The following is a 27,965-nucleotide window of genomic DNA, read 5'->3' on the forward strand; positions in this document are numbered from 1 at the left end:
GTGTGCATCGAGATGGACCAGATGAACGGCTGCCTGCACTCGGAGAAGATCTGCATCCTGCCGCTGCTGGCCTGCCTGCTGAGCCTGGCGCTCTGCACCGCCGGCCTCAAGTGGGTCTTCGTGGATAAGATCTTCCAGTACGACCCGCCGACCCACTTAGACCCCAAACGCATCGGGCAGGACCCCATTTTGATATCGGTCACTCCCACGCTGGGACTCGCCATGTCCACCCCTCAGTACCCGGCTCTCTCCTCCCTGAGCACGGCCAGCACCCCGGGGGGTCCGGGTGTTCTGGCGGAGGAGAGGTCGACCCCCCCGAGGCCGTCCACGCCGGAGCCTCCACGGGGGACGCGGGCCGGTCCCTCCGTGACACTGAAGTACAGCGCCGGCCCCGAGCAGACGCCCCCCCCTCGCAGCGAACGGCCATTAAACGACATCATCGTCCCGACGATCGGTGAGTACCCGACACAAAGGGCGGCGCTCGCGAGCGAGAGATTCACACGGTTGGTCTGCTTCGTCACCGGGTTTGTAAGACGAGCGTCGGAGGAACGAGGAAGTAGGAAGCGTGTGAGGACGCAGCTGAAGGAGACACGTTGTGACTTGCAGAGTGCAGCGTGGAGGCCTGAGCGGAGGGAGGAGGCGCCGCTCACTCCTCGCTCAGCGTCAGTGAGCTGCTCTCAGAACAGCAGAGGCTCCATTCATCGAGAGGAAAGAGTCAGAAAAAAGAAAAGAAAGAAGAATCAATAAGTGAGGAACACGACTTCCTGTTCTCTGTCTGCTCCGAGGCAAGGTCAGACTGCAGGAGGCTAATGAGGCTCCGCCCCCACAGGGAGACATCCCATAATACTGTCTACATGCATGTGTCTGTATGACATGTGTACTACATGACATGTGTACTACATGACATGTGTACTACATGACATGTGAACTATATGACATGAGTACTACATGACATGTGTACTATATGACATGAGTACTATATGACATGAGTACTATATGACATGAGTACTACATGACATGAGTACTACATGACATGAGTACTACATGACATGAGTACTATATGACATGTGTACTACATGACATGAGTACTATATGACATGTGTACTACATGACATGAGTACTATATGACATGTGTACTATATGACATGAGTACTATATGACATGTGTACTATATGACATGTGTACTACATGACATGAGTACTACATGACATGTGTACTACATGACATGAGTACTATATGACATGTGTACTATATGACATGTGTACTATATGACATGAGTACTACATGACATGAGTACTACATGACATGAGTACTACATGACATGAGTACTACATGACATGAGTACTACATGACATGAGTACTACATGACATGAGTACTACATGACATGAGTACTACATGACATGAGTACTATATGACATGTGTACTACATGACATGAGTACTATATGACATGTGTACTATATGACATGAGTACTACATGACATGAGTACTACATAACATGTGTACTATATGACATGTGTACTATATGACATGAGTACTACATGACATGAGTACTACATGACATGAGTACTATATGACATGTGTACTATATGACATGAGTACTATATGACATGTGTACTACATGACATGAGTACTACATGACATGAGTACTATATGACATGTGTACTATATGACATGAGTACTACATGACATGAGTACTATATGACATGTGTACTACATGACATGTGTACTACATGACATGAGTACTATATGACATGTGTACTACATGACATGTGTACTACATGACATGTGTACTATATGACATGTGTACTACATGACATGTGTACTACATGACATGTGTACTACATGACATGTGTACTATATGACATGTGTACTATATGACATGAGTACTACATGACATGAGTACCACATGACATGTGTACTATATGACATGAGTACTATATGACATGAGTACTACATGACATGTGTACTATATGACATGAGTACTACATGACATGTGTACTATATGACATGTGTACTATATGACATGAGTACTACATAACATGAGTACTACATAACATGTGTACTACATGACATGTGTACTATATGACATGAGTACTATATGACATGTGTACTACATGACATGAGTACTACATGACATGTGTACTATATGACATGTGTACTATATGACATGTGTACTATATGACATGAGTACTATATGACATGTGTACTACATGACATGTGTACTACATGACATGTGTACTACATGACATGAGTACTACATGACATGTGTACTATATGACATGTGTACTATATGACATGTGTACTATATGACATGTGTACTATATGACATGAGTACTATATGACATGTGTACTATATGACATGAGTACTACATGACATGTGTACTATATGACATGTGTACTATATGACATGTGTACTATATGACATGAGTACTACATGACATGTGTACTATATGACATGAGTACTACATGACATGTGTACTACATGACATGAGTACTATATAACATGTGTACTACATGACATGTGTACTATATGACATGTGTATTATATGACATGAGTACTACATGACATGAGTACTACATGACATGTGTACTACATGACATGTGTACTATATGACATGTGTACTATATGACATGTGTACTACATGACATGAGTACTATATAACATGTGTACTATATAACATGTGTACTATATGACATGTGTACTACATGACATGAGTACTATATAACATGTGTACTATATGACATGTGTACTATATGACATGAGTACTATATAACATGAGTACTATATAACATGTGTACTATATAACATGTGTACTATATGACATGTGTACTATATGACATGAGTACTATATAACATGTGTACTATATGACATGAGTACTATATGACATGTGTACTATATGACATGTGTACTATATGACATGAGTACTATATGACATGTGTACTATATGACATGAGTACTATATGACATGTGTACTATATGACATGAGTACTATATGACATGAGTACTATATGACATGTGTACTATATGACATGTGTACTATATGACATGAGTACTATATGACATGAGTACTATATGACATGAGTACTATATGACATGAGTACTATATGACATGTGTACTATATGACATGTGTACTACATGACATGAGTACTATATAACATGTGTACAATATAACATGTGAACTATATGACATGTGTACTATATGACATGTGTACTATATGACATGTGTACTACATGACATGAGTACTATATAACATGTGTACTATATGACATGTGTACTATATGACATGAGTACTATATAACATGTGTACTATATAACATGTGTACTATATGACATGTGTACTATATGACATGTGTACTATATGACATGAGTACTATATAACATGTGTACTATATGACATGTGTACTATATGACATGAGTACTATATGACATGTGTACTATATGACATGAGTACTATATGACATGTGTACTATATGACATGTGTACTATATGACATGAGTACTATATGACATGAGTACTATATGACATGTGTACTATATGACATGTGTACTATATAACATGTGTACTATATGACATGTGTACTACATGACATGAGTACTATATGACATGTGTACTATATGACATGTGTACTATATGACATGAGTACTATATAACATGTGTACTATATGACATGTGTACTATATGACATGTGTACTATATGACATGAGTACTATATAACATGTGTACTATATGACATGAGTACTATATAACATGTGTACTATATGACATGTGTACTATATGACATGAGTACTATATGACATGTGTACTATATGACATGAGTACTATATGACATGTGTACTATATGACATGAGTACTATATGACATGAGTACTATATGACATGTGTACTATATGACATGTGTACTATATGACATGAGTACTATATGACATGAGTACTATATGACATGTGTACTATATGACATGTGTACTACATGACATGAGTACTATATAACATGTGTACAATATAACATGTGAACTATATGACATGTGTACTATATGACATGTGTACTATATAACATGTGTACTATATAACATGTAGTACTATATGACATGTGTACTATATGACATGAGTACTATATGACATGAGTACTATATGACATGAGTACTATATGACATGTGTACTATATGACATGTGTACTATATGACATGAGTACTATATAACATGAGTACTATATAACATGTAGTACTACATGACATGTGTACTATATGACATGTGTACTATATGACATGAGTACTACATGACATGTGTACTACATGACATGTGTAGTATATAACATGTGTACTACATGACATGTGTACTACATGACATGTGTTCTACATGACATGAGTACTACATGACATGTGTACTATATAACATGAGTACTATATGACATGAGTACTACATGACATGTGTACTATATGACATGTGTACTATATGACATGAGTACTACATGACATGTGTACTATATAACATGTGTACTATATAACATGTGTACTATATGACATGTGTACTACATGACATGTGTACTATATGACATGAGTACTACATGACATGTGTACTATATAACATGTGTACTATATGACATGAGTACTATATAACATGTGTACTATATGACATGTGTACTATATGACATGAGTACTATATAACATGTGTACTATATGACATGAGTACTATATGACATGTCTACTGTATGACATAATATGGCAACCGTCTGTAAAGGTGTGCCACAAGGTTCTGTATTAGGTCCTCTTTTATTTACTATTTATTGAAATAATCTGGACCAAAATGGCGGCGGACGCTTACTGTCACTGTTATACTGATCACTGTGTGTATGGAGGTTGACTCTTATACATATATTGGTATTTTAATTGATAATTTACTCACTTTGAGCAACATGTGCACGGACTACCAGGTGAAAACAGGGTTTTTATTTCGGAAATAAGTTGCGCTTTACAACTAATGTAAAAAAAAAGTGGAAAGTTGCAGCTATTTTTTGTACCCGTGTTGGACTGCGGTGATCTTCTCACACGCCCTGATAGCGGTCTGCGTGTGGTGGACACGGCTCACCAGGAGGCTCATGACCAGCCGTAAAGCTCTGACTCACCACTGTGAGTTATACTTTCGGGTGGGCGGGCTGTCATTGGTACAACCTTCATTTATAAGTTGATCCTCGGCTGCTCCCAGACGACCTGTGTGACTTCCTGATGCTCTCCGTCCCAAAGGCCACAACGGAAATGGGAAGATGGGCGTTTGTGTCACCCTGGAATATGTTGCAGAATAATATAAACTCAAAGAACTGTTACCAATTATAACTGCTTTTCACATGAACACTCACTCACTCACTCGTGTATAGATCTAATGCAGATATGGCTTAGTGTTTTACTTTATCTCTATTCTTATCCTTATTATCTAACTCATTCCTCTCCTGTGTTTCATTGCCGTTGCTGCTCTGACACCTGAGTTATCTCATCTGGTATTCAGTCTGAATACGATGAGTATTGAATTAGATAATGTTATAATATCTGTAGGTGAGCGTTGACTCGACAACATTAAACATTAACATTCAGAGTCGGTTACAGTCACAGAAACAAGCGGCACATGTTCACGTGGGATCAAGTCGATACGGCCGTGCATGTATGATTCATTCATGTGAAGACATGAATGTTTAATTCACATGTAAAAGTATGTTATTCATAACAATCTTCAAGAAATAACATCTATGTTTACAATCCACACTTGAAATGATGAAGGTAAAAAGTTCAACTCGTAACCCATACGTCGGTCGATGTTTCATTTTTAACTCTTTACTTAAGATTTAATTCAACATTTTTATTTATAATTCCTTTCCCAAATGTACCAACACACCGGTGATGAGGAAGATCCCGGCGTAGATTAAGGAATAAATAGGAAAGAAAGTTAAATCATACATCTAAAACTAAAAGGCAATCTGGTAAAGTAAATTATTTTTAAAGCTACATCTAGTGATTTTAATTTCAACCAACAAAAAACCTTTATCTTATCTATTCATGTGTCAAAGTATTCTTGAGACACTGAACCCCGAATATTCAGAATATTTAGGCCAGTACCTCGTTGTAAGAGTGTGTGTTGGTAAATGAGAATAAAACAATATATACATCATAATTAATATACATTTAGCTTTTTTAGCCTCTTTTTTTGTCATTGATCAGATTTCACAGCCTGATTTCAACGTGTTTACTTAAACCCATTCACCATGAATCATTAGGTAATTATATGTTAAATATGTTAACGCTCGTTTCTGCTGCCACCTGGTGGCCAACAAATATGCTGTTCACTAAAACGTACCATGATGGGTTGTTTTCACCATAATCTGTAAACTCAGAGTCATGAGTCCACTCTGTGATGCTTTGGAGAAGTCATAATTCTGAATACATGAACCGTATTAATGAATGAACTTCATCCGTCTGTGAAACAGGAAGTGCATCGTCGGGTGTGTGCTGCTGCATGGACATTGTTTTTTTTATAACCTATGCATTCAGTATTTTGTTGTTGTAATTCATCCCATTCATAATTCATCAGCATAGTACTCGAGGGTTTGCTAATGCACCGTGCAGAAGTCCATCTGCAGCTCCGCCGCGTGCACGGCGCTCCTCCTCCGGCGGGGGCGGAGCCACCAGGTCGGAGGGTAACAGAGTGGAGCCGTAACATCGGTTACTCCTGCAGTAATGTTACATATTAGTACGTCAACAAGCGTCATGCTGGAGGGGGAAAGCAGCGAGGCTGGCTGTGGTCAGAGCTGAAACACACACTTCCTATCGGTGATACGTTGCTCTTCATCATCCTCTCCTTCATCTTCCTGTTATCTCCGCTCCGGTCTCAGGCCTTCACCTCCCACCTCGTCATCACCGGATTAGCACACCTGTCCCGTACTCGTACTTATTACCGCGACTGTAACTGCAGTACATCTGTTCTCAGTCACACAGTCACCCCGACGTGAGTTCAGCGTAATGCTGACTAAGAATATTTGGTTCTTTTTATAAATATTTTTTTACCAAATATTTTCACAATGCAATAAAACATGCCGAGCAGACAGACATACTACATTAAACATGACAGGAAACCACACAACAGGTGAGGAAAAAGAAGAAAATAAAATGAACATATACTATGACACTTCTTGTTGCAACCAGAGGAGTCGCCCCCTGCTGGCTGTTAGATAGAACGCAGGTTGAAGACTTTACTTTTCAAACCTGGAGGTTGTTACCGGGCCTGTCCCAACCCTGTCATCACTGGACTCCAGCTGGAGTTATTTCCCTAGTATTTATGTTAGAGCCTGTCATGTCACCCTGTCACCCTGTCCTCATGTCCTCATGTCCTCATGTCATCATGTTTCAAGTTTTTTTTATTTTTATTGTCACATCCCCTTTTATACAAGTATAATCGGTTCGTGAAATTCTTATGTGCAAAACTCCCGACAGCAGTAGCAGACTAAAAAAAGAATAAGAATGAGAATAAACTATACAATATCCACACACAAAAAAAAGAAGAAAGTATTAACAATATATATATAAAACAATGTAATAGAATATACATCATGGCAATATATATATATAAAACAATGTAATAAAATATACACTTTTTTTTGAGACTATATATATATATATGTATATACATACAATATATATATACTATATATATATAAACAATGTAATAAAATATACACCATGGCCATAGATATTCACAGAATATGTTCTGGTGTGTAGTGTTAATGAGGGTCTCAGTCTTTGTTCAGCAGCCTGATGGCCTGACTGAAGAAGCTGTCCCTCAGTCTGTTTGTGCGGCACTTGATACTGCGGTATCGCCTGCCTGACGGTAGAAGGGTGAACAGTTTGTGGCCGGAGTGGTTATTGTCTTTCATCATCCGTTTGGCCCTGGCCACGCACCGCTTGGTGTATATGTCCAGGATGGAGGAAGCTCACCTCCAACGATGTACTGTGCCGACCGCACCACCCTCTGTAGTGCCCTACGCTCCAGGGCGGTGCAGTTCCCGTACCAGACGGTGATGCAACCTGTCAGAACACTCTCGATGGTACTGGTGTAGAATGTTCTGAGGATGCGGGGGGCCATGTTGAATTTCCTCAGTCGCCTAAGGAAATACAGGCGTTGTTGGGCCCTTTTCACCACGTGAGTGGTGTGCGTGGTCCATGTGAGGTCCTCGGAGATGTGCACGCCGAGGAACTTGAAGCTGCTGACCCTCTCTACTGCAACTCCGTCTATGGAGATGGGGGTGTGCTCTCCTCTCCGCTTCCTGTAGTCCACGATCAGCTCCTTGGTCTTCTTGACGTTGAGGACGAGGCTGTTCTCCTGGCACCACTGTACCAGTGATCCAACCTCCTCCCTATAGGCTGTCTCGTCGTCGTCGGTGATCAGCCCCAACACTGTTGTGTCGTCAGCAAACTTGATGATGACGTTGGAGCTGTGCATGGCCGTGCAGTCGTGGGTGTACAGGGAGTAGAGGAGAGGGCTCAACACGCATCCCTGAGGGGCTCCCATGTCATCATGTCCTCATGTCCTCATGTCATCATGTCCTCATGTCCTCATGTCATCATGTCACCCTGTCATCATGTCATCATGTCCTCATGTCATCATGTCATCATCTCTGCAGCCTGGGTCAGAGTTCCTGTGTCTGCATGTGTTTATGTGCAGAGGGTGTTCCTATGGTTACTAAAACCACTTGTTCCGGCTGTATTCCCTCCGTTAACATCGATGTTTGGACATTACATTTATTTCAACTTGTTTAGAAGAAGAAAAAAAGAAAGAAATGTACACGTTTATCTCTCCCTGGGGGTAAATTCTTCTCTGCATTGACCCATCCTGAGTTATTAAGACCGAGGAGCAACTAGGGGTTCAGTGCCTTGCTCAAGGACACGTCAACATAAACTATGGGGAGAGCGGGGATCGAACCGGGGACCTTGTGGTACAGCCGACCTAAAAAGTGTTTAGAATTTAACAATTGAGTCTCTGGCGATTGATTGGTCTCCATCCTGCATTTGGATGATCCAGAGAAAGTGATGCGGAGGTCTGATGATGCAATCAGCTAATGGAGTCATCCAGGGAGCCTGAGAGGTGGCGTTAATGCACCAATAAGATGGATGCCAACCGCCGTTAAACCTCAAGAAGAAGAAGAGATTATGAATGAGAAGGAGTGAGGAGACGGTCTCCTGACTGGACTTCATGTGATAAGATTCTGATCATATTTGAGGTTTATTTTCTGTGCCTTCATTTTGGATGTGAGCGGCGAGTTGATAATGATCGTCTCCGTCTCTGATGTACGAGACATGCTGGTTATGAACTGTCAGAGGAGAGTCTGTCCATTCCTAGTGGTTAAACGGTTAACTACTACTCTCTCTCTCTTTGTGAATAGATACAAATAAAAGTATTTTTTCATGATTTTTTGAATTGGCAATCGAGATGGTTAAAAATAGCTTTAGAAATTCAGATCCAACAATTTAACGATGTTATTTATGGTATATGTCCAAAAGTGTCGGCTGTAAACTGATTTTAAAACCACATTTACAACCGACCGGTTGTATTGAGTTTAAATTGGATTAAGTTGTATAATTCAGTATGTCCCTTCACTTCCTGTGATTCCCGTTAAACATGCAGAGCTCTCTCTCTCTGCTGCTGCAGTGCATCACGGTTTGTCCTTGACCACACTTCACAGGAACACCATCCGCTGCAGTAAACCGACTGCCCTGCAAATAGCCTCCAGCCGAGCTCCGTCCAAAGAGCCTGGACAGCAATGAAGGGAAGTGGCCTGGTGGCTCTGGCTTCATGTCTCTGATCCACGCGACGAAGCAAAGACATCTGCATGAATCTCTGTCCTCCGTCGGGCATGATGAGGCTGGTCTGAGCACGGTAGACTCACCACTAGGGTATTAACCAGGGTATTAACCCCGGGTGTGCGTGCATGTATACTGATTAATATTGATTTAAACGGCCTCCGAGTGGCATTGCCCTGGAGAGACAGACTGTCCTCTATTGTTCCTCTCAGGGCCCAGGAGGTTGCTATGCCCTGTGCATTGTCTATCAGGAAATGACAGTAGCCCTCAGACCCTTTAGCTTCCCCCCTTTTTCTGCGATACTATGAGGAAGTCCACCTTAAGCCACCATGTAATAGTCACATACGCCAGGGACTGGAAGGGCTCCAGAATATGGTCCAGGTGCTAAGTCTCTGAGAGCCTTTCAGGATCTGAGCGACGAGTCTGAGCCCCCTGTGGAAAGGGATGAAACAGAGTCCCCGGGGCCGATCTCTGAAGATCTCGGCGACCCTGATGTTCCCATGGGACCTCTGTCACCTCTCATAGGACCTCTGTCACCTATCATAGGACCTCTGTCACCTATCATAGGACCTATGTCACCTCTCATAGGACCTCTATCACCTCACAGAGGTCCTATGAGAGGTGATAGAGGTCCTATGAGAGGTGATAGAGGTCCTATGAGAGGTGATAGAGGTCCAATGAGAGGTGACAGAGGTCCTATGAGAGGTGATAGAGGTCCTATGAGAGGTGATATAGGTCCTATGAGAGGTGATAGAGGTCCAATGAGAGGTGACAGAGGTCCTATGAGAGGTGATATAGGTCCTATGAGAGGTGATAGAGGTCCAATGAGAGGTGACAGAGGTCCTATGAGAGGTGATATAGGTCCTATGAGAGGTGATAGAGGTCCTATGAGAGTTGACAGAGGTCCTATGAGAGGTGATATAGGTCCTATGAGAGGTGATAGAGGTCCAATGAGAGGTGACAGAGGTCCTATGAGAGGTGATATAGGTCCTATGAGAGGTGATAGAGGTCCAATGAGAGGTGACAGAGGTCCTATGAGAGGTGATATAGGTCCTATGAGAGGTGATAGAGGTCCAATGAGAGGTGACAGAGGTCCAATGAGAGGTGACAGAGGTCCTATGAGAGGTGATAGAGGTCCTATGAGAGGTGATAGAGGTCCTATGAGAGGTGACAGAGGTCCTATGAGAGGTGATATAGGTCCTATGAGAGGTGATAGAGGTCCAATGAGAGGTGACAGAGGTCCTATGAGAGGTGATAGAGGTCCTATGAGAGGTGACAGAGGTCCTATGAGCTCATAGGGCGTAGAGTTCATCCACTGGCTCCGCTGATGCGATAGCGAGCAGAAGTGTTGTCTTAGCAGACAAGCGTCTCTATTCTGTTCGTCCTCACAGACACAAAGACAAGTCCAAGTCTCATGATGGCACCACATTGACACTTGATGACGCCTCTGTGCGAGGCGTCTGTGTTGAGCAATGAGAGCGTAGTGACCACTCTGTCTCGTTCATGGCCCGCTGGATACTTTCATTCAGGAGCCGCTGTGGGGACACAGACCCTGGACCTGGTGATGATTGATATGTGATGCCAACAGAGTGCCAGATACACTAAACTCTGCTGTCAGGCTAGACTTGTATGTCTATATATGTATGTATATACAGTATATGCATGTATATATGTATGTATATATGTATGTGTATATATTAACATGTATCATGTTTACTGAGGTAATAAATCAAGTGAAAAGTCTTCTTTTTTGCAACCAGAGCAGTCGCCCCTGCTGGCTAGTAGATAGAATACAAGTTCACAACTTGTAGTGTGGACTCCCAGAATGCAATACAACTTGCTCCAAATACTATTCTCACCATAATATTTCTGAATAGCTTTTATTTCACATGTGTTCTTTGCAGATAAATGAACAGTGCCCATGACGCCGGTGCACAGTATGAGTGTTTTGAACATATGCATATAGAGTTAGTGTTTTGCAATGTTTCTACGTGTATTTTTATATTATTTCTCATGTGCAGTCCCACTGAGTCTGGGGTTCTTGCCGCTCTAACCGCGGTTTGTGTCTCCTGCAGCCGCCACCAGCACCACCACCACGGCCAAGACCTCCAGTCACGTGACGCGCTGCAGCGACCGACAGAGGAACTACTGCGTCAACGGCGGGAAGTGCTTCACCCTGGAGATCCTGCCGGGCACCACCAAGTTTCTTTGCAGGTATGAAGAACACTGACTTTGATTCAATGAATATGCTAAAAAACACAGTTACTGTAATCAATGATATCCACGACATGCGGGGCGATGCAAACATGACATCACTCATTGTAGGTGTGTGACTGATGAGTCGTGATCAGGGATCTTGTGATTGTTTGTCATCAGATACTACAATCATTAACCAAACAGTGCAAACATCGGTTGTTAGAATCATAAGCTGAAGTAGACACTAACCAGACGGGTCAGATCTCCTCAGCTGTGTTGGTGATGCAATGCAAACAACCCAACAACGGGCTATCGATGCGTCTGGACACCGAGAGGCCCTTTAAGGCTTTCTAGAATACACAAGCAGAAACGTTTGCAGAGAATCGGTTATAAAAAACATCCTTTAAGACAATCTGACAAAAAAACTCATGAAGCTGTTTCTGCACTGTGTGTGTGTGTGAGGAGCGTCTGGAGGTAATGAACTTGGCTGTCATCAGGGGTTAAGAGTTGTGAGGGAGCAGTCAGAAAGTAGTCAATGGCGGTTTAAAACAGGCATTAAAAGGTTTTCAATTTGTAAAAAAAATACATTTTAAATGTTTTTGTATTGCCGAAAAACTCCCAAAGAGTACTTTACGATGTGTACAACATGGAATACCCTCAGTCCTTGGACACTTGCATTGGATAAAGAGAAAAAACTCTCCCAAAAAAAACCTTTAACAGGAATATAATCTATTTATAGAGAGTTATGTATATGCTCAGAGGTCATATTGAGTATAATCTATAAAATGAAGTATCTTATTTTGCAAACCTCACTTGAAACACTCTCAGCTAAAAGTTACAGTCGTCGTTATGCAGAATAATATATGTATTTTATTGTGTGCATCACTTACATTTTGCAGCTGGCAAAGGGGAAGAGGCCAGAGATGCCAGATAGTTAGTTTCACTTACAGTCTCCGTGTGTTATTCTGCAGCCAGGAAACTTTTAGCATTCTGCTGATTCACCACAACCAAAAAACTCAACCGGGTGCTAAGAGCTGCTTCTGGTGCATAAAACCACAGTCACAGCCTGTCGCATGGAGGAGGAGTCTCCTCCCCTGGGGAGCGCACCTTTCCCGGAACAACCTGGACAACTCTAGAAAAATGCAACTCCAGCCCCTCTACGGGAGTTTGGTTTCAGTTTGGCGGTTTTCTGCGTCGAGGTGAGTCGGCCATATCTATGTCTGCCCCTCCCACCGCGGCTCCAGAGAGGTCCCTAGCCACGTCCCTCGATGTTACGCTCAGTTCTCCACCCAATGCACCCAACCCAAGCAGTGTTGGCCATGGCTCCATGTTGTTGGGCCCAATGGTTCAAGGCAGGGCCGCCAGAGGCTTGCTGGTGAGCTCCCCTCCCGGGTCAGAAGGTTGCCAAAGATTCACTTTTCTGTGCTGCAGCTCCTTTTTTTGCCGATATATATATTATAGGGTCTTAGTCTGGCTCCTCCTCTGGGAGTACTTTGACTAGGGAGACACTACCAGGAGCTCTTACCCCAGAAAACCCAGTTCCCAAGGCCACAGGGACACGCAAACCCCCTGATGTCTGACTGTCGGCGAGTGTACAGTCCAACTACACATGTGTGACCACGATTCATGAGGTTGTGGTGACATCATTCTCCATTATCACAGATCTTACACAGGGAGCCGTTGTCGAGACTCCATCTCTATGCTTGAGACAAGCTTCTGCTTTGACCGGCTCTCAGTAGACCTACGCATTCTCAAGAGGAGAGTCTTCCTCTACTTCTTCGGTCTCCTCAAAGCAAAGTGGTACCGTGCCCTGTGCACAAGTGTACAAGTATTTGAGGAAATGTTCTAAATCAAACTCATATAAAAAAGGTAATACCAAAAAGGTATTGCAAGTGCCTTTGAGGACTGCCGAGTTGTAGATGAAGACAGACCTCATGACACATAGTTGAAAGGCTAAATTGATAAGCTGATCGCACCATAGAGAGGGTCTCTGGGTCAGGACAGTGGAATGGAGAATCATAGCACACACCTGTTCTTCTAACTCTGTGGGGTATGCTCAGTGAAACACTTGGTAGACCGCATCGTTGCTGAGCCGTCAGGTCGTATGTGTCGTAGGGATCCTTCCGTGTTTTGTGAATGAACGGATGTCTTTGTGTTCTCATGTCTCGTGTGTAAAATGTCAGTACTGTTGATCTCTTTCCTTTCTACCCACCGCCCAAGTGCTTGGCTGGATTCACTGGGCACCGATGTGAACAAGCTGTGCTTAAGAAAGTCTCAGACCCAAAACGTATGTGAATACAGCTGTAATCAATCCCACACGTCATTGCTGGTGTTTCACCCGTGCCATGTTTTCGTCAAGAATTTCGTGGAAGAATTCCATTTCTTTCCCTCATAGATGCAGATAACCACAATCTGATGCTCAGCTAGGCATTACACCTGTACTTCTATTCCTGTGAGCTCAGGGGAAAGCCCTCTAAATGGGTCCAAAAGTCTTCAGCACACTAGTGCACTAAAATATGCATGTACTTCACATCTCATCACACACCCCATCCAAACTGCCTTCATCTATGGTTGAAGTTGCCTTGTCAGCAGGTATATGACACGCTATCTACTGTTCTTCCCATTCAGCCCCACACCCAAGAGAACACTCTCAGAACAGGTATTCCCTGCATCCCCCGCGTCGTCTCAACGGTGCAGTCCTAGACTGACCACTCGGTGGTTGGTGAGGCAGCGATGGTTTCTAAATGCCTGCTCGGTCATTGCCCCTTGGCATCGGAGAGAGACGCATGGAGGCCCGCTCTGGCGTTGCACTGAGCGAGTCTCTGGGGTAGCTTTTCATGCCAGTCGTCAGTCAAATGATCGTCAACCACACTCGTGGATGTTTCGCCTAAACCTAAACTTCCTTTCAAAGGACACCGTGCATCTAATGCCGTTTATCAATAATGCTCGTGGGGTAGCTGGCGCGTCGCTCTCTGATGCCGAGGTTTTGGGCTGCTGGCACATCGTAAACTAACAGATTGCCATCCTGTACGACCGCCATGCATCTTGGTCTCCGAGGGGTCGCGACACCTCCTCCAGACTAGACATGAGTACATGCACATTTCAGTCTGCTCCCAAGACCTTTACAGTTTTAGAGTTTGATGGAGGGCCTGTGCACAATCGATCTGTTTACCCACATGACGCCCTGAGCCGATTATGATCCGATGTGTGTGAAGGTCTGCGACCATCGATAGCCTCACAGACCACAGCTCGACGGGGTGGTCTCTCTGGCCCTTCCTGCCAACACCAGTGATGACTGTCGTGGGTCTTGCCGGCTCTGTGAACTAACTCCTCTCTTCTTGTTTCTTTCTTTTTTCTTTTTTCCCCCTGCTTAGATGTCCAAATGAATTTACTGGAGATCGCTGCCAAAAATATGTAATGGCCAGCTTCTACAGTAAGTCTCTTTCCTGTGCTGTGTGTGTTCTTGGATTGGAGCATGCTCAGTTAGCGGTCCTCATGCGGTCGACCGGTTCTTGAGGTGATTCACGCGGCCTGAAACATTTTGCATGGTGAAGTTTTGATTCACGACATATTTGTTTTTGTTTAAGCTGCATGTGGTATCGTAGAAGTTGTAGACTGTATTTCAAAATAAAAGTAAGGGTATTGCATATTTACGTTAAACTGGAAGGTTTTATTTACTGTCTGTATGTTTAAATACATATATGTACAAAACACCAGATTTCTTTATATTAGAACACAATCAAACTGGCCTGGGTCAAGTATAAAGTATTGAGAGTATTGAGAGTATTGATAATCGACTGGCATCGTGACAGCGATTTCTCCAATAAAAAGTAATCAACACATCAGGGGGACTAAAGATGAGCCAATCAGCACCAGGGGCGGGACTAATGTCGTTGTCAGGCTTTGGAACCGAAGAGTAATAACAACAACAATGGAGACCACTACCGGCGGCGCTGGCGCTGCTATCGTGGCTTTTCTAAATCAATAATGATGACCAAGCAGCACTCTGCTCTGATTCATTATAGTATTTGTCCTAGAAGTATTGAAAGGTGCTTATGTCATTGTTCTGGCTCACTAGTGTGAGATTTATGCCTTTTAATCCAGACAACACAGACAAATGGGATCTGTTCCTCCTGAGGTTTAAGGCACCTGGATGTAGCGCTTTTCTCTACCAAAATAAATTCTAAATGAATGCAGAAAGATTCACCAGAATGCGGAGATGAAGTGTGTTTGACACCAACGTTGGAACCAACCTACCAACCAACTATTACTGACCCGGTTGTCTGATGAAGCAGAGCTCTCAATTGAAGACGTGGCTCTTTGAGAAGAAGTGACGCTTTGCAGGCAGTTATCAGCATCCCATGTTTCTACCTCGATTGGAGGAAGTCCTCGTCTCTGTCACAGTGATCTTGGCCATGTTTTTAAAGTGACACGGCGTGGCCTACATGTTCCAAAGGCTTTCCATTCCTGAATACTAAGCATGTGCTAGAGCTGCGGTTGATCTACCTGTTGATTGGGATTCCTCTCAACGTAACCGCACAAGCTTAATCCGCTCCTCCTGGTTTCGGTGTAAGGTACAACAAGCCTTTCACTTGGCTGGCTGAGAGAAGAAAGTTAAACAATATATACGGGAATGCGTGTGATAGGACCCTATGAAGCCATGCAGAAGGTTGTCAATATACATGTCTCTACATTATATAAAGGACCCTATGAAGCCATGCAGAAGGTTGTCAGTGTCCATGTCTCTACAGCATTCCCGTCTCGCTGTGCATAATGAGATGGTTTCAGGCCGAGCTGCGAAGACCAAACACTCAACGGCTTTTGGGAGCATCGTCATCAAGGACTGTGCGTCTTTCCTGGGTCCTTTTCCAATGCAGAGACATGGACACTGACAACCTTCTGCATGGCTTCATAGGGTCCTTTATATAATGTAGAGACATGGACACTGACAACCTTCTGCATGGCTTCATAGGTGTGATACGATGTAAACATCCCTGTGGCTGATGCGTTTGCATCGTCTTCGTGGAGAATAGTGAGTGGAGATCTCTACAGATGTTAGATGGCCTCTTTAAAACCCAGTTTCACTGTGGGAATGATACTGCTGTGGCTATTTTGAATCAGTCCCAGTACTTTTGATGTTTTGTAGCTAAGAACGTTGAATTCGTCCCATTTTATTACAAAGAATGCACATTTTTCTTCTCCTGTCCAAACCCTACTGCCCCGCAGTGGACAGAAGGGGTAGATCTTGGTGCTGGTGGGGCTGCACGGGGCGTCAGTTTCTCTAAACTTATTTTTACTGAACAGTTTGCTGAGGCTCCTAATTGAAGTCAAACTAGCATGCGCCTGCCATGTATCTTTGACTGTGTCAGCATCCACTCCAAACACATCGGCGTCATCAGTGCTGGAAGAGTTGATCTCTGTTTCTTGACCTTCATTACGTGATGGACTTCTTGAGGGTGTTGTTAGCCTGGTCCTGTGGTCCTCTTGTGTTCCTGTCTTTAGTTTTAGAACGACATTGCTCTGACCACGGGCTCTACATTCTCCCTCGTGAGGATATTTGCCTCCACGGTTCCTGCAGCTGTTGTCCCAATGTGTTTTTTGTTTGGACGCCTCTGCAGAAACATGGCTCTACCGTCTCTTCTCCAGATGTATCTGATTGAATATTCTACTTTAATCCATATTTGGGGGCGTTCCGGCAATTCAGAAAGCTTAAGCTTAGTTCGAAAATGACATTCAGAACATTCAGAACAGTCCTCTCAACAGACTAAATTTCAATGTATTTTAAAAAAAGGTCTAATTTAACAAATAAAAGGCCACAATCTGATCCTTCGTAGCCCTGCTTGGTTTCAGGCAGGACTCAAGTGCATTTACACAGCTGACAGATGACAAACACACGCCAGCGTCTCTGTAGCAGACGGTAATGATCTGATAAATTCACAGATTTTTAAATTTTAACTGAGTTTTATGTTTCGGCGTTCTGCATGACCGTCACCGCATGCTGACTTCAGAGTGTTGACTGTTGTCTCCTGTTCTGCCGTATCGTCTGTGGACTGTGTGGCATGGTGTCGATGCGACGCACTGATGGAGGCGCATGCACCGAGCCACCACCAGGGCGTAGTTGTGCCTTTATAGGTGGAAACACAATGTGTGATTGTATTCAGTTTCTTATCGGTTCTTTATTAAAGATAGATTTAAGTTCCTATAGAAAGTCTAAAGTGTATAATGTGTGTATAATTACTGTGTTACCCTTATTCCCTCAAGCTACATCTCTTTTACCATAAATATACTGTGACAACTACAAATATTTTATCATCTCGTCTGAAAAACCACATTTTCTTTCTTTTGTCACCTTTCTGCACTGACAGAACATCTTGGGATTGAGTTTATGGGTATGGATTAATGGATTATTGCTTCCTCCTAGTTTGCAGATGTAAGACTGTAAGCTTAAAACAAATTTTAAAACACTCTCCAGTAGATCTAGTTTCCTCTGCCAGGTGAACGGACCATACAGCCTTGATTATGAGCATAAATAACATAGAATACATATTACAGCAATAAAGACTGAACAGCACATCTACATTATTTAAGACACAAAGCACGATGATGTCAATTTGATTCCAGTAAACAGTCCAAATGCTGCTGATTTATTTGTGTACATGAAAGCCTAAAATAAGGCTGTATATGTCTATATTTCTATATTTTAATGCTGTATGTTCACAACCTCCAGCTCTCCATTCCTGCATCTTCTGTTGTATTCAGCATGAGCCAATAGAGCCTCTCCTAACTCTACCCATCTCCTTCCACCTGCCTTCCCGTTGCCATGGTTTCACTCCCAACTTGTCGAATACTGATCCCAGATCAGCGATCAGAGCCCCTCGCTCCGGGCTGCGGTCGTCTTTAAGTTAGTCAGCTCAGTTAGGCGTAGCGCTGCGTTCACACTTTACTCGCGTGACTTTATTCGCATGAACTTTTGTCGCTTTTCGCGTGATTTGAGTCATTCCCGCCTTCGAGGGGGCGGGGCTTATCTCTGTGGTTGTACTCCATGGAAACAGTTATCATTTCCTTCATCCACCACGGAATAATTAACCATTATTTGTACGTTATACTTGTTGAGGACGTCCCACAAACGTGGTAGCATGTAACGCCCTCGTGTCTGGGTTCATAAAATAATATCATATATATATATTTATACATGACATCACCCGTAGACTCACACAGCTCGGTGACCTTCACCTCTTGTCTGAATAACTGTCTCTTCCAGCGTCATTAGAGCAGTTAGATTCACCAACGGAGGAGCAGCTCAACGCTGAAGTTTAAATATTTTATCAGGCACATTTTTCACTTTGCTCTATTCGCGCCGCGTCGAACAATTTTCAACGCTTCTGCTGTGAATGCAGCTCAAAACGTTAACCTCAACCTCTGTGCCATTTGTATGCAAACATTGTGTAAACGTGGACCTGTTTTAAAATATGTATATTTGCCGTTGACCTTCCTTCCGTGTATGAATGTATGTTTCGGGGTTGATCATTGACGCGTAGTGTAAAGTTATTTTAGCGGTCAGAAGACTAGAAAGTCACTAATAAAAGTTAATTTAGCATTTAGGGTGGAAGTGGATATATTTCGTCACGCGTTCGTCTCGTTAGTCATAAAAGTTCATAAATAAATAGTGAAAATAACGTCCATGACAAACTTTTTGGTCATGGACCCGAAACAATTATTTCGATGAAGTTTATTGTGAAAAGACATTTAATGAGCGTTTCTTAACACACGCTAGGCGTCGTGGTTTGAAGCTTCTGGTCACGTGTTTTGGTATTTGACGAATTGGGAATGAGAACGTGGAGGTTTCAACTCTTCCTCGTCTTCCTCTGCAGCTCTCGAGATTCTGCCTCTTATTATCATCACAGAGTCACGTTAGAAATGCTAAATTGTGTAAAAAAATGCACTTAAGTGTGATATATCAACCTGCACAGACTAAAATTTCTCCATCAAACCGTTTATTCATCACATTTAAACAATCCTCTCTTTATGAAACACTGATGTCATAAACCGGCAGTATTATTATTATTTCATTGCACTTTGGTAAATTGCATTAAATTAAGAAAAAACTATTTCCTACTTTACGCCCAATTTAAGTGTTAAATCTTAATTAATTCATCAACTGACTTTGGGATTCACCATAATTACATAATTATGACACAGTGAGCTGCTGCTCCTCCATTGAGGGAATAAGTATCACAATATGTATTACATGTTGTATTTTGAAAATACCACTTGGTATGCAAGCAATATGGAAATGCACTTTTAATATGTGTTTGTCATAATATAGAAATCTCTTAATATTAGCAGCTAAAATACAGAAAACATGACTTCAGTCCCAGAGAAAATCAACATGGATAAATTAATGTTTAATTGAGCTTCTGGTTTGACAGAATTATAATATAATATACATAATTTGCAGAAATATATTTAATATGTGGTTCAAACTCAGCGCTACAGAGTCAGCGTTGATGAACAATGGAGGATAATTTTATAAATGAAGAACGGAAGAGAGGAAACGAGGAGTCACCTCGGAGAGATCAAAATAACCAAATGATACGTGTTATTTAATATAATGCACAACTGTCACCTACATTTAAAGATATGAGCTTTGAGTGTTGCATCATCGCTCTCATGGATTGCATGTTGTTGTTTTTTTGCTGACTGGAGCCCTAAAGATTAATAAAGCCAATATTTAGGATTTATAAATAATTTACAGATAATCTGATTTAAACATTAAAAAAACTAAAACCAAAATGTTTTATGTGGATCCACCCGGAGAAAACGTGTTTTAATAATTAATTTAATTGGTCTCAAACATATATTTTTACATTTCTGATGACATTGAAACTCACGCTGCTGCATCAGCTTAAATATTAATACTATTAAACATTAATATTATTAAACATTAATATTATTAAATATTAATAGTATTAAATATTAATATTATTAAACATTAATGCATTGGTATGAAATATTAATACAAGAAGCATTTGGACTGTTGATTGCTGTAAATGTTTAAAAAAAACTCCATGCAGAGCATTTTCTTATTGTTTTGGGCTGTAATGTTGTGTGTGTGTGTGTGTGTGTGTGTGTGTGTGTGTGTGTGTGTGTGTGTGTGTGTGTGTGTGTGTGTGTGTGTGTGTGTGTGTGTGTGTGTGTGTGTGTGTGTGTGTGTGTGTGTGTGTGTGTGTGTGTGTGTGTGTGTGTGTGTGTGTGTGTGTGTGTGTGTGTGTGTACCTGTGTTTGAACATCGCCCTGTTCTCTCTTCCAGAAGCCGAGGAGCTGTATCAGAAACGCATTTTAACAATAACAGGGATCTGCATCGCGCTCCTCGTGGTGGGGGTCATGTGCGTCGTCGCCTACTGCAAGACCAAGTAATCAACTTTTACTCTCTTAAAGGGACAGGACACCTTTTTACTTTAGGACCCAAAAGTCCCTCAAGTCCCCAAAGCTCCTCAAATATGATCTGTGTTGCCTTTCAGAATGAAATATTAACTGTCAGCAAACATGATGAGTAGGTGTTAGAGATATGGAGACATGTTTAATTAACAATTAACTATGCCATGTAATCAACGTTGTATCATCTCTTAAAGGGACAGGACACCATTTAGGACCCAATAGTCCCTCAAGTCCCCAAAGCTCAAAACAAAAAGGTCTCAGTATGATGTATATAATGATCTTTTTCTTTATCTACAAGTAATTACGCTTTATTAAGCACTTAAAGGTACAGGACGCCCTTTTAATCGTGCCTTGAGTCCCCAAATCTCCATAAATATGAACTGTGTTGTCTTTCTAAAAGAAAAATTAAATGTCAGCAAACATGTTGAGTAGGTGTTAGAGATATGGAGAATGTTTAATAACCTTTTAACTTTTAACTTGAACTTGTCTCAACATTTTAGAACACAATGTAAATGTTAAAAAGCTCTCATTATGATGTGCACACTGATCTTTGTCTTTATCTACATTACAATCGTCAAGATTTCATTAAAGAATTAATAAACAGTGTTTTTTAGAAACACACTTTGAGTTAGTAGCCAGATATGGAGTAAAATTAATCTTTAAATGGTTTTAAATGTTACATTTAATGATCTACAAACACATTTTTAACTCATATTTTTAGTTTTTTGACATATTTGTGAACATTTTGAGATAAATTTCACTCCAAGTGATCGAATGTAACATTAAAAAATGTCTAATTGACCTTATTCAGACAAATTATGTAAAGTAACCAGATTATAACATTCATAAATAGATGAGAGATGCAGCCAAACTATAAGAGGTGATGTATGTGAGGATGTTGAAGAACTATCGGAGGCAATAATGTGACGTTAATGTGACCTAAATATGTAAACAATAATTACCATTCCTACAGTCAAGCCATAATACCGTCAGATGAAATGGGGGTAACGATTTCTCTTTTAACTACGTTGGGAACTTCCCCGTCTCCGGTTGTTCTCCAACAGGAAGCAGAGGAAGAAGCTCCACGACCACCTGAGGCAGAGTCTGAGGAAGAAGAAGAGGAACAACAACAACAACACCAACCTGACGAGCTCAGCTAGAGGCCGTCAGGGCTCCGGCCTGCCGCTGCAGGACCTGCAGCTGCAGGACCTGCAGCTCACCGATGTACGGCTTCAGTGTGACCTCAGTATGACCTCAGTGTGACCTCAGTGTGACCTCAGAGTGACCTTAGTGTGACATCAGAGTGACCTCAGAGTGACCTTAGTGTGGCCTTAGTATGACCTTACTATGACCACAGTGTGACCTTAGCGTGACCTTAGTGTGGCCTTAGTATGACCTTACTGTGACCTCAGTGTGACCTTAGTGTGGCCTTAGTATGACCTTAGTGTGACCTTAGTGTGACCTTAGTGTGGCCTTAGTATGACCTTACTGTGACCTCAGTGTGACCTTAGTGTGGCCTTAGTATGACCTTAGTGTGACCTTAGTATGACCTTAGTGTGACCTCAGTGTGACCTAAGTGTGGCCTTAGTATGACCTTACTGTGACCTCAGTGTGACCTTAGCGTGACCTTAGTATGACCTCAGTGTGACCTTAGTGTGGCCTTAGTATGACCTTACTGTGACCTCAGTGTGACCTTACTGTGACCTCAGTGTGACCTTAGTGTGGCCTTAGTATGACCTTAGTGTGACCTCAGTGTGACCTTAGTGTGGCCTTAGTATGACCTTACTGTGACCTCAGTGTGACCTTAGCGTGACCTTAGTATGACCTTAGTGTGATCTTAGTGTGGCCTTAGTATGACTTACTGTGACTTCAGTGTGACCTTAGCGTGACCTTAGTATGACCTTAGTGTGACCTTAGTATGACCTTAGTGTGGCCTTAGTATGACCTTACTGTGACCTCAGTGTGACCTTAGTGTGGCCTTAGTATGACCTTAGTGTGACCTTAGTATGACCTTAGTGTGACCTCAGTGTGACCTTAGTGTGGCCTTACTGTGACCTCAGTGTGACCTTAGCGTGACCTTAGTATGACCTTAGTGTGACCTTAGTGTGGCCTTAGTATGACCTTACTGTGACCTCAGTGTGACCTTAGCGTGACCTTAGTATGCCCTTAGTGTGACCTTAGTATGACCTTAGTGTGACCTTAGCATGACCTTAGTATGACCTTAGTGTGGCCTTAGTGTGGCCTTAGTGTGACCTCAGTGTGACCTCAGTGTGACCTCAGTGTGACCTCAGTGTGACCTCAGTGTGGCCTTAGTGTGGCCTTAGTGTGACCTCAGTGTGACCTCAGTGTGACCTTACTGTGACCTCAGTGTGACCTCAGTGTGACCTTAGTGTGGCCTTAGTGTGACCTCAGTGTGACCTCAGTGTGACCTTACTGTGACCTCAGTGTGACCTCAGTGTGACCTCCGTGTGACCTCAGTGTGACCTCCGTGTGACCTCAGTGTGTGTTCTCCTCTCTGGGTCGTAGCGGTGCGTTGGGCCTGCGCTGCGTGACGGGGAGACGGAGACGAACCTCTCCACGAGTAAGAAGGCGTTACTGGGTCACGAACCTTCAGCCAGCACCGACATGTCCGTCAAGAGGTGAGAACCTCTTCAGTTCATCAGACACACAGAACCATAAGGGTTCTGTAAAGGCTTTGTGGTTCTACGAAGAACCATCGCCTACTGGAGAACCAGTGTTTCCTTTGAGACACCTTTAGAGGTTCTCTGAAGAACTCTTTAAGCACAGGGTTCTCTAAAGAACCCTGGATTGAAAGGTTCTTTAAAGAACCATAAATGGTTCTTCTATGGCATCACTCTGAAGAACCATTTTTGGTTCTAGATGGCACCTTCATGTTCCTGTGTGTATGATGACATATTAAGGGTTACTTACACACAACATGCATATAAAGTGAACAAAAAGAAGAAAACAAATGAATATTCTATGATGTGTGCTTATGTCATATATATATATATATACATATATAAATATATATATATACATATATATTTATATATATAAATATATACATATATAAATATATATTTATATATATATATATAAATATATATATATACATATGTAAATAAATAATGCTTGTGGCATCCGCCGTGGTGTCCATGAAGCTGGTTTATTGTCAGAATAATGGTCTGAGTTTTGTCCTTTACTGGATATCTAAGGCTTTATATATTTGTATAACTGATGAGCAGCTTGTTGTTTAGCTGTAGATGTCTGTAGGAGAGTTCACTGTTGGTTGGTCGTCTGGTTCGATGATGCAATGCTGCTCTTTGTATGACCTCCATGTTGTAGCCTGAAGGTTATCTTTGATTTAATAGTTCTATCATATCACATCATCACCCCCCCCCCCCCCACCCCTTTACTGAAAACACACTTTTAACTGGTTAATATGATTTACTATGTCAAAGTAAGATGCCTCATAAACACGATCTCTGACAGACAGATGATTTATTTTCTTATAATCTGCAAAAATGTGCAAAAATAAATGTCTAATGACCGAGACACGGGCGCTCTAACCGTTTAACCTCGTTAGCAGAAAGTTCAACGCACTAAACACGACACGGTGTTGTAGAGAACATATTTTAAGAGACCATGAAGGTTATATTTCATTAAGACTACATGACGTCAAACTAAACATTACTTTCCGAAATTTCACACAAGTCTAAAATATGTTGAAAGATTCAGGAAATAATTCATGAAAAATGTGCCAGAGTTACTGAGGCTTTATGTGCAGATATAAGATTATAATATGAGATTGAAGATTCTCTATGGATGATCAGGAACCTTAATAATCACATTTATATTAAAAACACTGATTACCAAGCCAGTGGCATAGAGTATGAATAAAGGAATATGTAAACACAGCCTTCATTCTGCACCAGCATGTGCAGTTTATTGAGTAACTATACTGGAACTAGACATTCATTTAAAACTCTAAAACCCTGACGCCGTGACTCAGCATCAAATGCAGAAGTCTAGTGTTCTCTACCTGTAAAGGTGGATGCAGCTTTTCCTTCACTGGAGAAATGAGGTGGAACCAGCTTGACCCTCCGCTGGTGCATGTTGGGTAAAACTCCAATGACACGTCTTCTGGAAATAGACAGATATGTGTTCTCTATTAATATCTATTATCGCCCCAAAAAAGACGACAGTTGTCTTTGCTTTCCCCGTAATGTCTGTTCCCTGGAATCCATCCTCTAATACTGATTGGCTGTACTTGCACATTTAAAAGGAGTTCCAGTCGCTTTAATTATCCTTAAATACGACTTTGAATTCATGCAAACGGATTGAAAAACAGTAAAAAGCCTCCAGGGGTCACAGATCTGACCTGCACTCTCTTCATGTCTCGTCCGGAGGCCCGATGATCTCTGTCTCCATCTAAACGACCCCTCCCTGTCTCTGCAGCTGGACTAATGACTGGGGCAGCAGTCTTCTGTCCGACACTGAGTCTGTCTCGGTGATGTCATTGCCGGAGAATAGCCAACGCGCCGCCGCCTCACAGGGCGGCCGAGGTCGTCTGTACGCCACCGGCGGCGGCGGCAGAGACTTAAGTGCTCACTCAGAGAAGTGCTGAGACACACCCGCCTCCAACAGCCTTAAAGTACAAGGTAACTGGTGATACGTTGACCTGTTCAAGAGGCTCATAAACTGACGACTAGGCAGAAAATACTCTCAGGAAGTACATGTGCAGGAATTAGAATTAAATTAAATGTAGAAGGCTAGATATTTATATTAAACTGACGACAATGCTGCAAGTAATAGAATTAAATATAATGTAGAAGGCTAGATATTTATATTAAACTGACAACAATGCTGCAAATACTCTCAATAAGTACATATTAGCAGAAATTAGAGTTATATCTAAAAAAACATGTAGAAGGCTTTATATTTATATTCAATAGTATCTGCCAGGTGAGATCAGGTGACAATGTGTTTTGGATTTCTTTCATTTTTTGGGAACAGTTGGACAATGAAGCATATTTGTGTTTGTGTTGGAAGCCGTACAACTTTATAAATAAATAACCTTTCATATTACAAACTTGAGATTGCATATGTTTACTGCACGCGTCGAAACTAAACTACAAGCATCCGCCGTGACCTTAAGCAACGGGGTCACTGCATAAGTACCATCAGACTTAATCATGTTTATCCATCTATCTAAAAGTAAAGCAAACACTATAGCTTTGATTAAAACCAACTCACCATGGATCGCGAACTACAGACAAATATCTGACGTGCTCCTTCATTCCATCTGCCCAAACAAGATCTCTGGAACGCTCTACCGACCTCAGGCTTCCTCGGGGTCGTCTCATGTGACGTCACTGGGGGTCCGATTACTTTGACCTTCTTTACGTCTCTGTGATCACTGAATTCACAATATGCCCATGTCTAGTGTAGAGAAAGGTATGTAGGGATGAAAGCATCCCTACATACCTTTCTCTACCCGTCTTTTAACCGTACACATCCCTTCATTTCCATCACATTGGTCTCTTGACGGCCATCCAAAAAGCTCCACCCCGACCGCTGGCTAACTAAATGGCTGCTTCCTCCTCCTCCATTCATACTGTTTGTCTTGAATACTATAAGATGCTGGAGAGAACTCACAGTGTGAGAGCGCCTTCCTGAGACAAAGATAACGTTCCAGGATTAGAGATGGGGACCCAGGACAGAGCCTTGAGGGACCCCAGTAGTGAGAGGAAGAGGAGGGGACCCAGGACTGAGCCTTGAGGGACCCCAGTAGTGAGAGGAAGAGGATCAGACACAGATCCTCTCCAAGTTACACGATAAGTGCGGTCGTTGAGGTAGGAAGAGAAAAGGGAGAGTCGAGTCTGAGATACCAGGTCCTGAAGGGAAGAGATAAGGATCTGGTGGTTCACTGTGTCAAATGCTGCAGAAAGGTCTAGAAGGATAAGGACAGAGGAGAGAGAGGCTGCTCTAGCAGAGTGAAGCTGCTCAGAGACAGCAAGGAGGGCAGTCTCTGTCGAGTGGCCGGCCTTGAATCCAGACTGGTGAGGGTCAAGAAGGCTGTTACTGTGGAGATAGGAGGACACTTGGTTAAAGATAGGTGGGTTTCTTCAGGAGAGGGTTGACTCTCGCCTCCTTCAGAGAGTTAGGGAAACAGCCAGGTGAGAGGGAGCTGTTAATAAGATCGGTGAGAAAGGTCAGAAGGTCAGGAGCAACAGCCTGGAGGATGTGAGACGGGACGGGGTCAAGGGGGCATGTGGTCGGTCCACAGCCTTCTGGACATTTATTTTCCTAAAATAAACACTGATTTCATTGTGTATCAGACTATTATTCTTATGTTACAATTCAAAGCATTGTCCACAAACATTGACGTGAGCATCTTTGTGTTGTAGGGGTGCAGCCGCCGCCACATCCCAGACGCCGCTGTCTCTCGAGTCCCAGACCTCTCCCGCGACTCCGGGGTCTCCTC

General features: G+C 42.3%; 1 protein-coding gene across 1 annotated transcript; it reads left to right on the plus strand.

Annotated features, from left to right (window-relative positions):
* Nucleotides 1–27,965, plus strand: nrg1 (neuregulin 1). The gene is made up of 9 exons (XM_056432804.1): nt 1–454; nt 11,917–12,055; nt 15,412–15,470; nt 18,403–18,426; nt 21,348–21,450; nt 22,540–22,699; nt 24,002–24,114; nt 25,937–26,139; nt 27,889–27,965. Exons 1-8 carry the CDS (start codon nt 13–15, stop codon nt 26,103–26,105), a joined length of 1,209 nt encoding a protein of 402 aa, XP_056288779.1. The 5' UTR covers nt 1–12; the 3' UTR covers nt 26,106–26,139; nt 27,889–27,965.

Source organism: Pseudoliparis swirei, chromosome 15 (genome assembly GCF_029220125.1).
Source record: "Pseudoliparis swirei isolate HS2019 ecotype Mariana Trench chromosome 15, NWPU_hadal_v1, whole genome shotgun sequence".
Classification (NCBI taxonomy): domain Eukaryota; kingdom Metazoa; phylum Chordata; class Actinopteri; order Perciformes; family Liparidae; genus Pseudoliparis; species Pseudoliparis swirei.

What these genes read in the sequence shown, in the direction of transcription:
- nrg1 (XM_056432804.1), top strand. Translation starts at nt 13, where the DNA reads ATGGACCAGATGAACGGCTGCCTGCACTCGGAGAAGATCTGCATCCTG. An exon ending in ACCACCAAGTTTCTTTGCAG is followed by an intron (nt 12,056 to 15,411) that starts GTATGAAGAACA and finishes CCCCCTGCTTAG; the next exon opens with ATGTCCAAATGAATTTACTG. An exon ending in ACCGACATGTCCGTCAAGAG is followed by an intron (nt 24,115 to 25,936) that starts GTGAGAACCTCT and finishes CTGTCTCTGCAG; the next exon opens with CTGGACTAATGACTGGGGCA.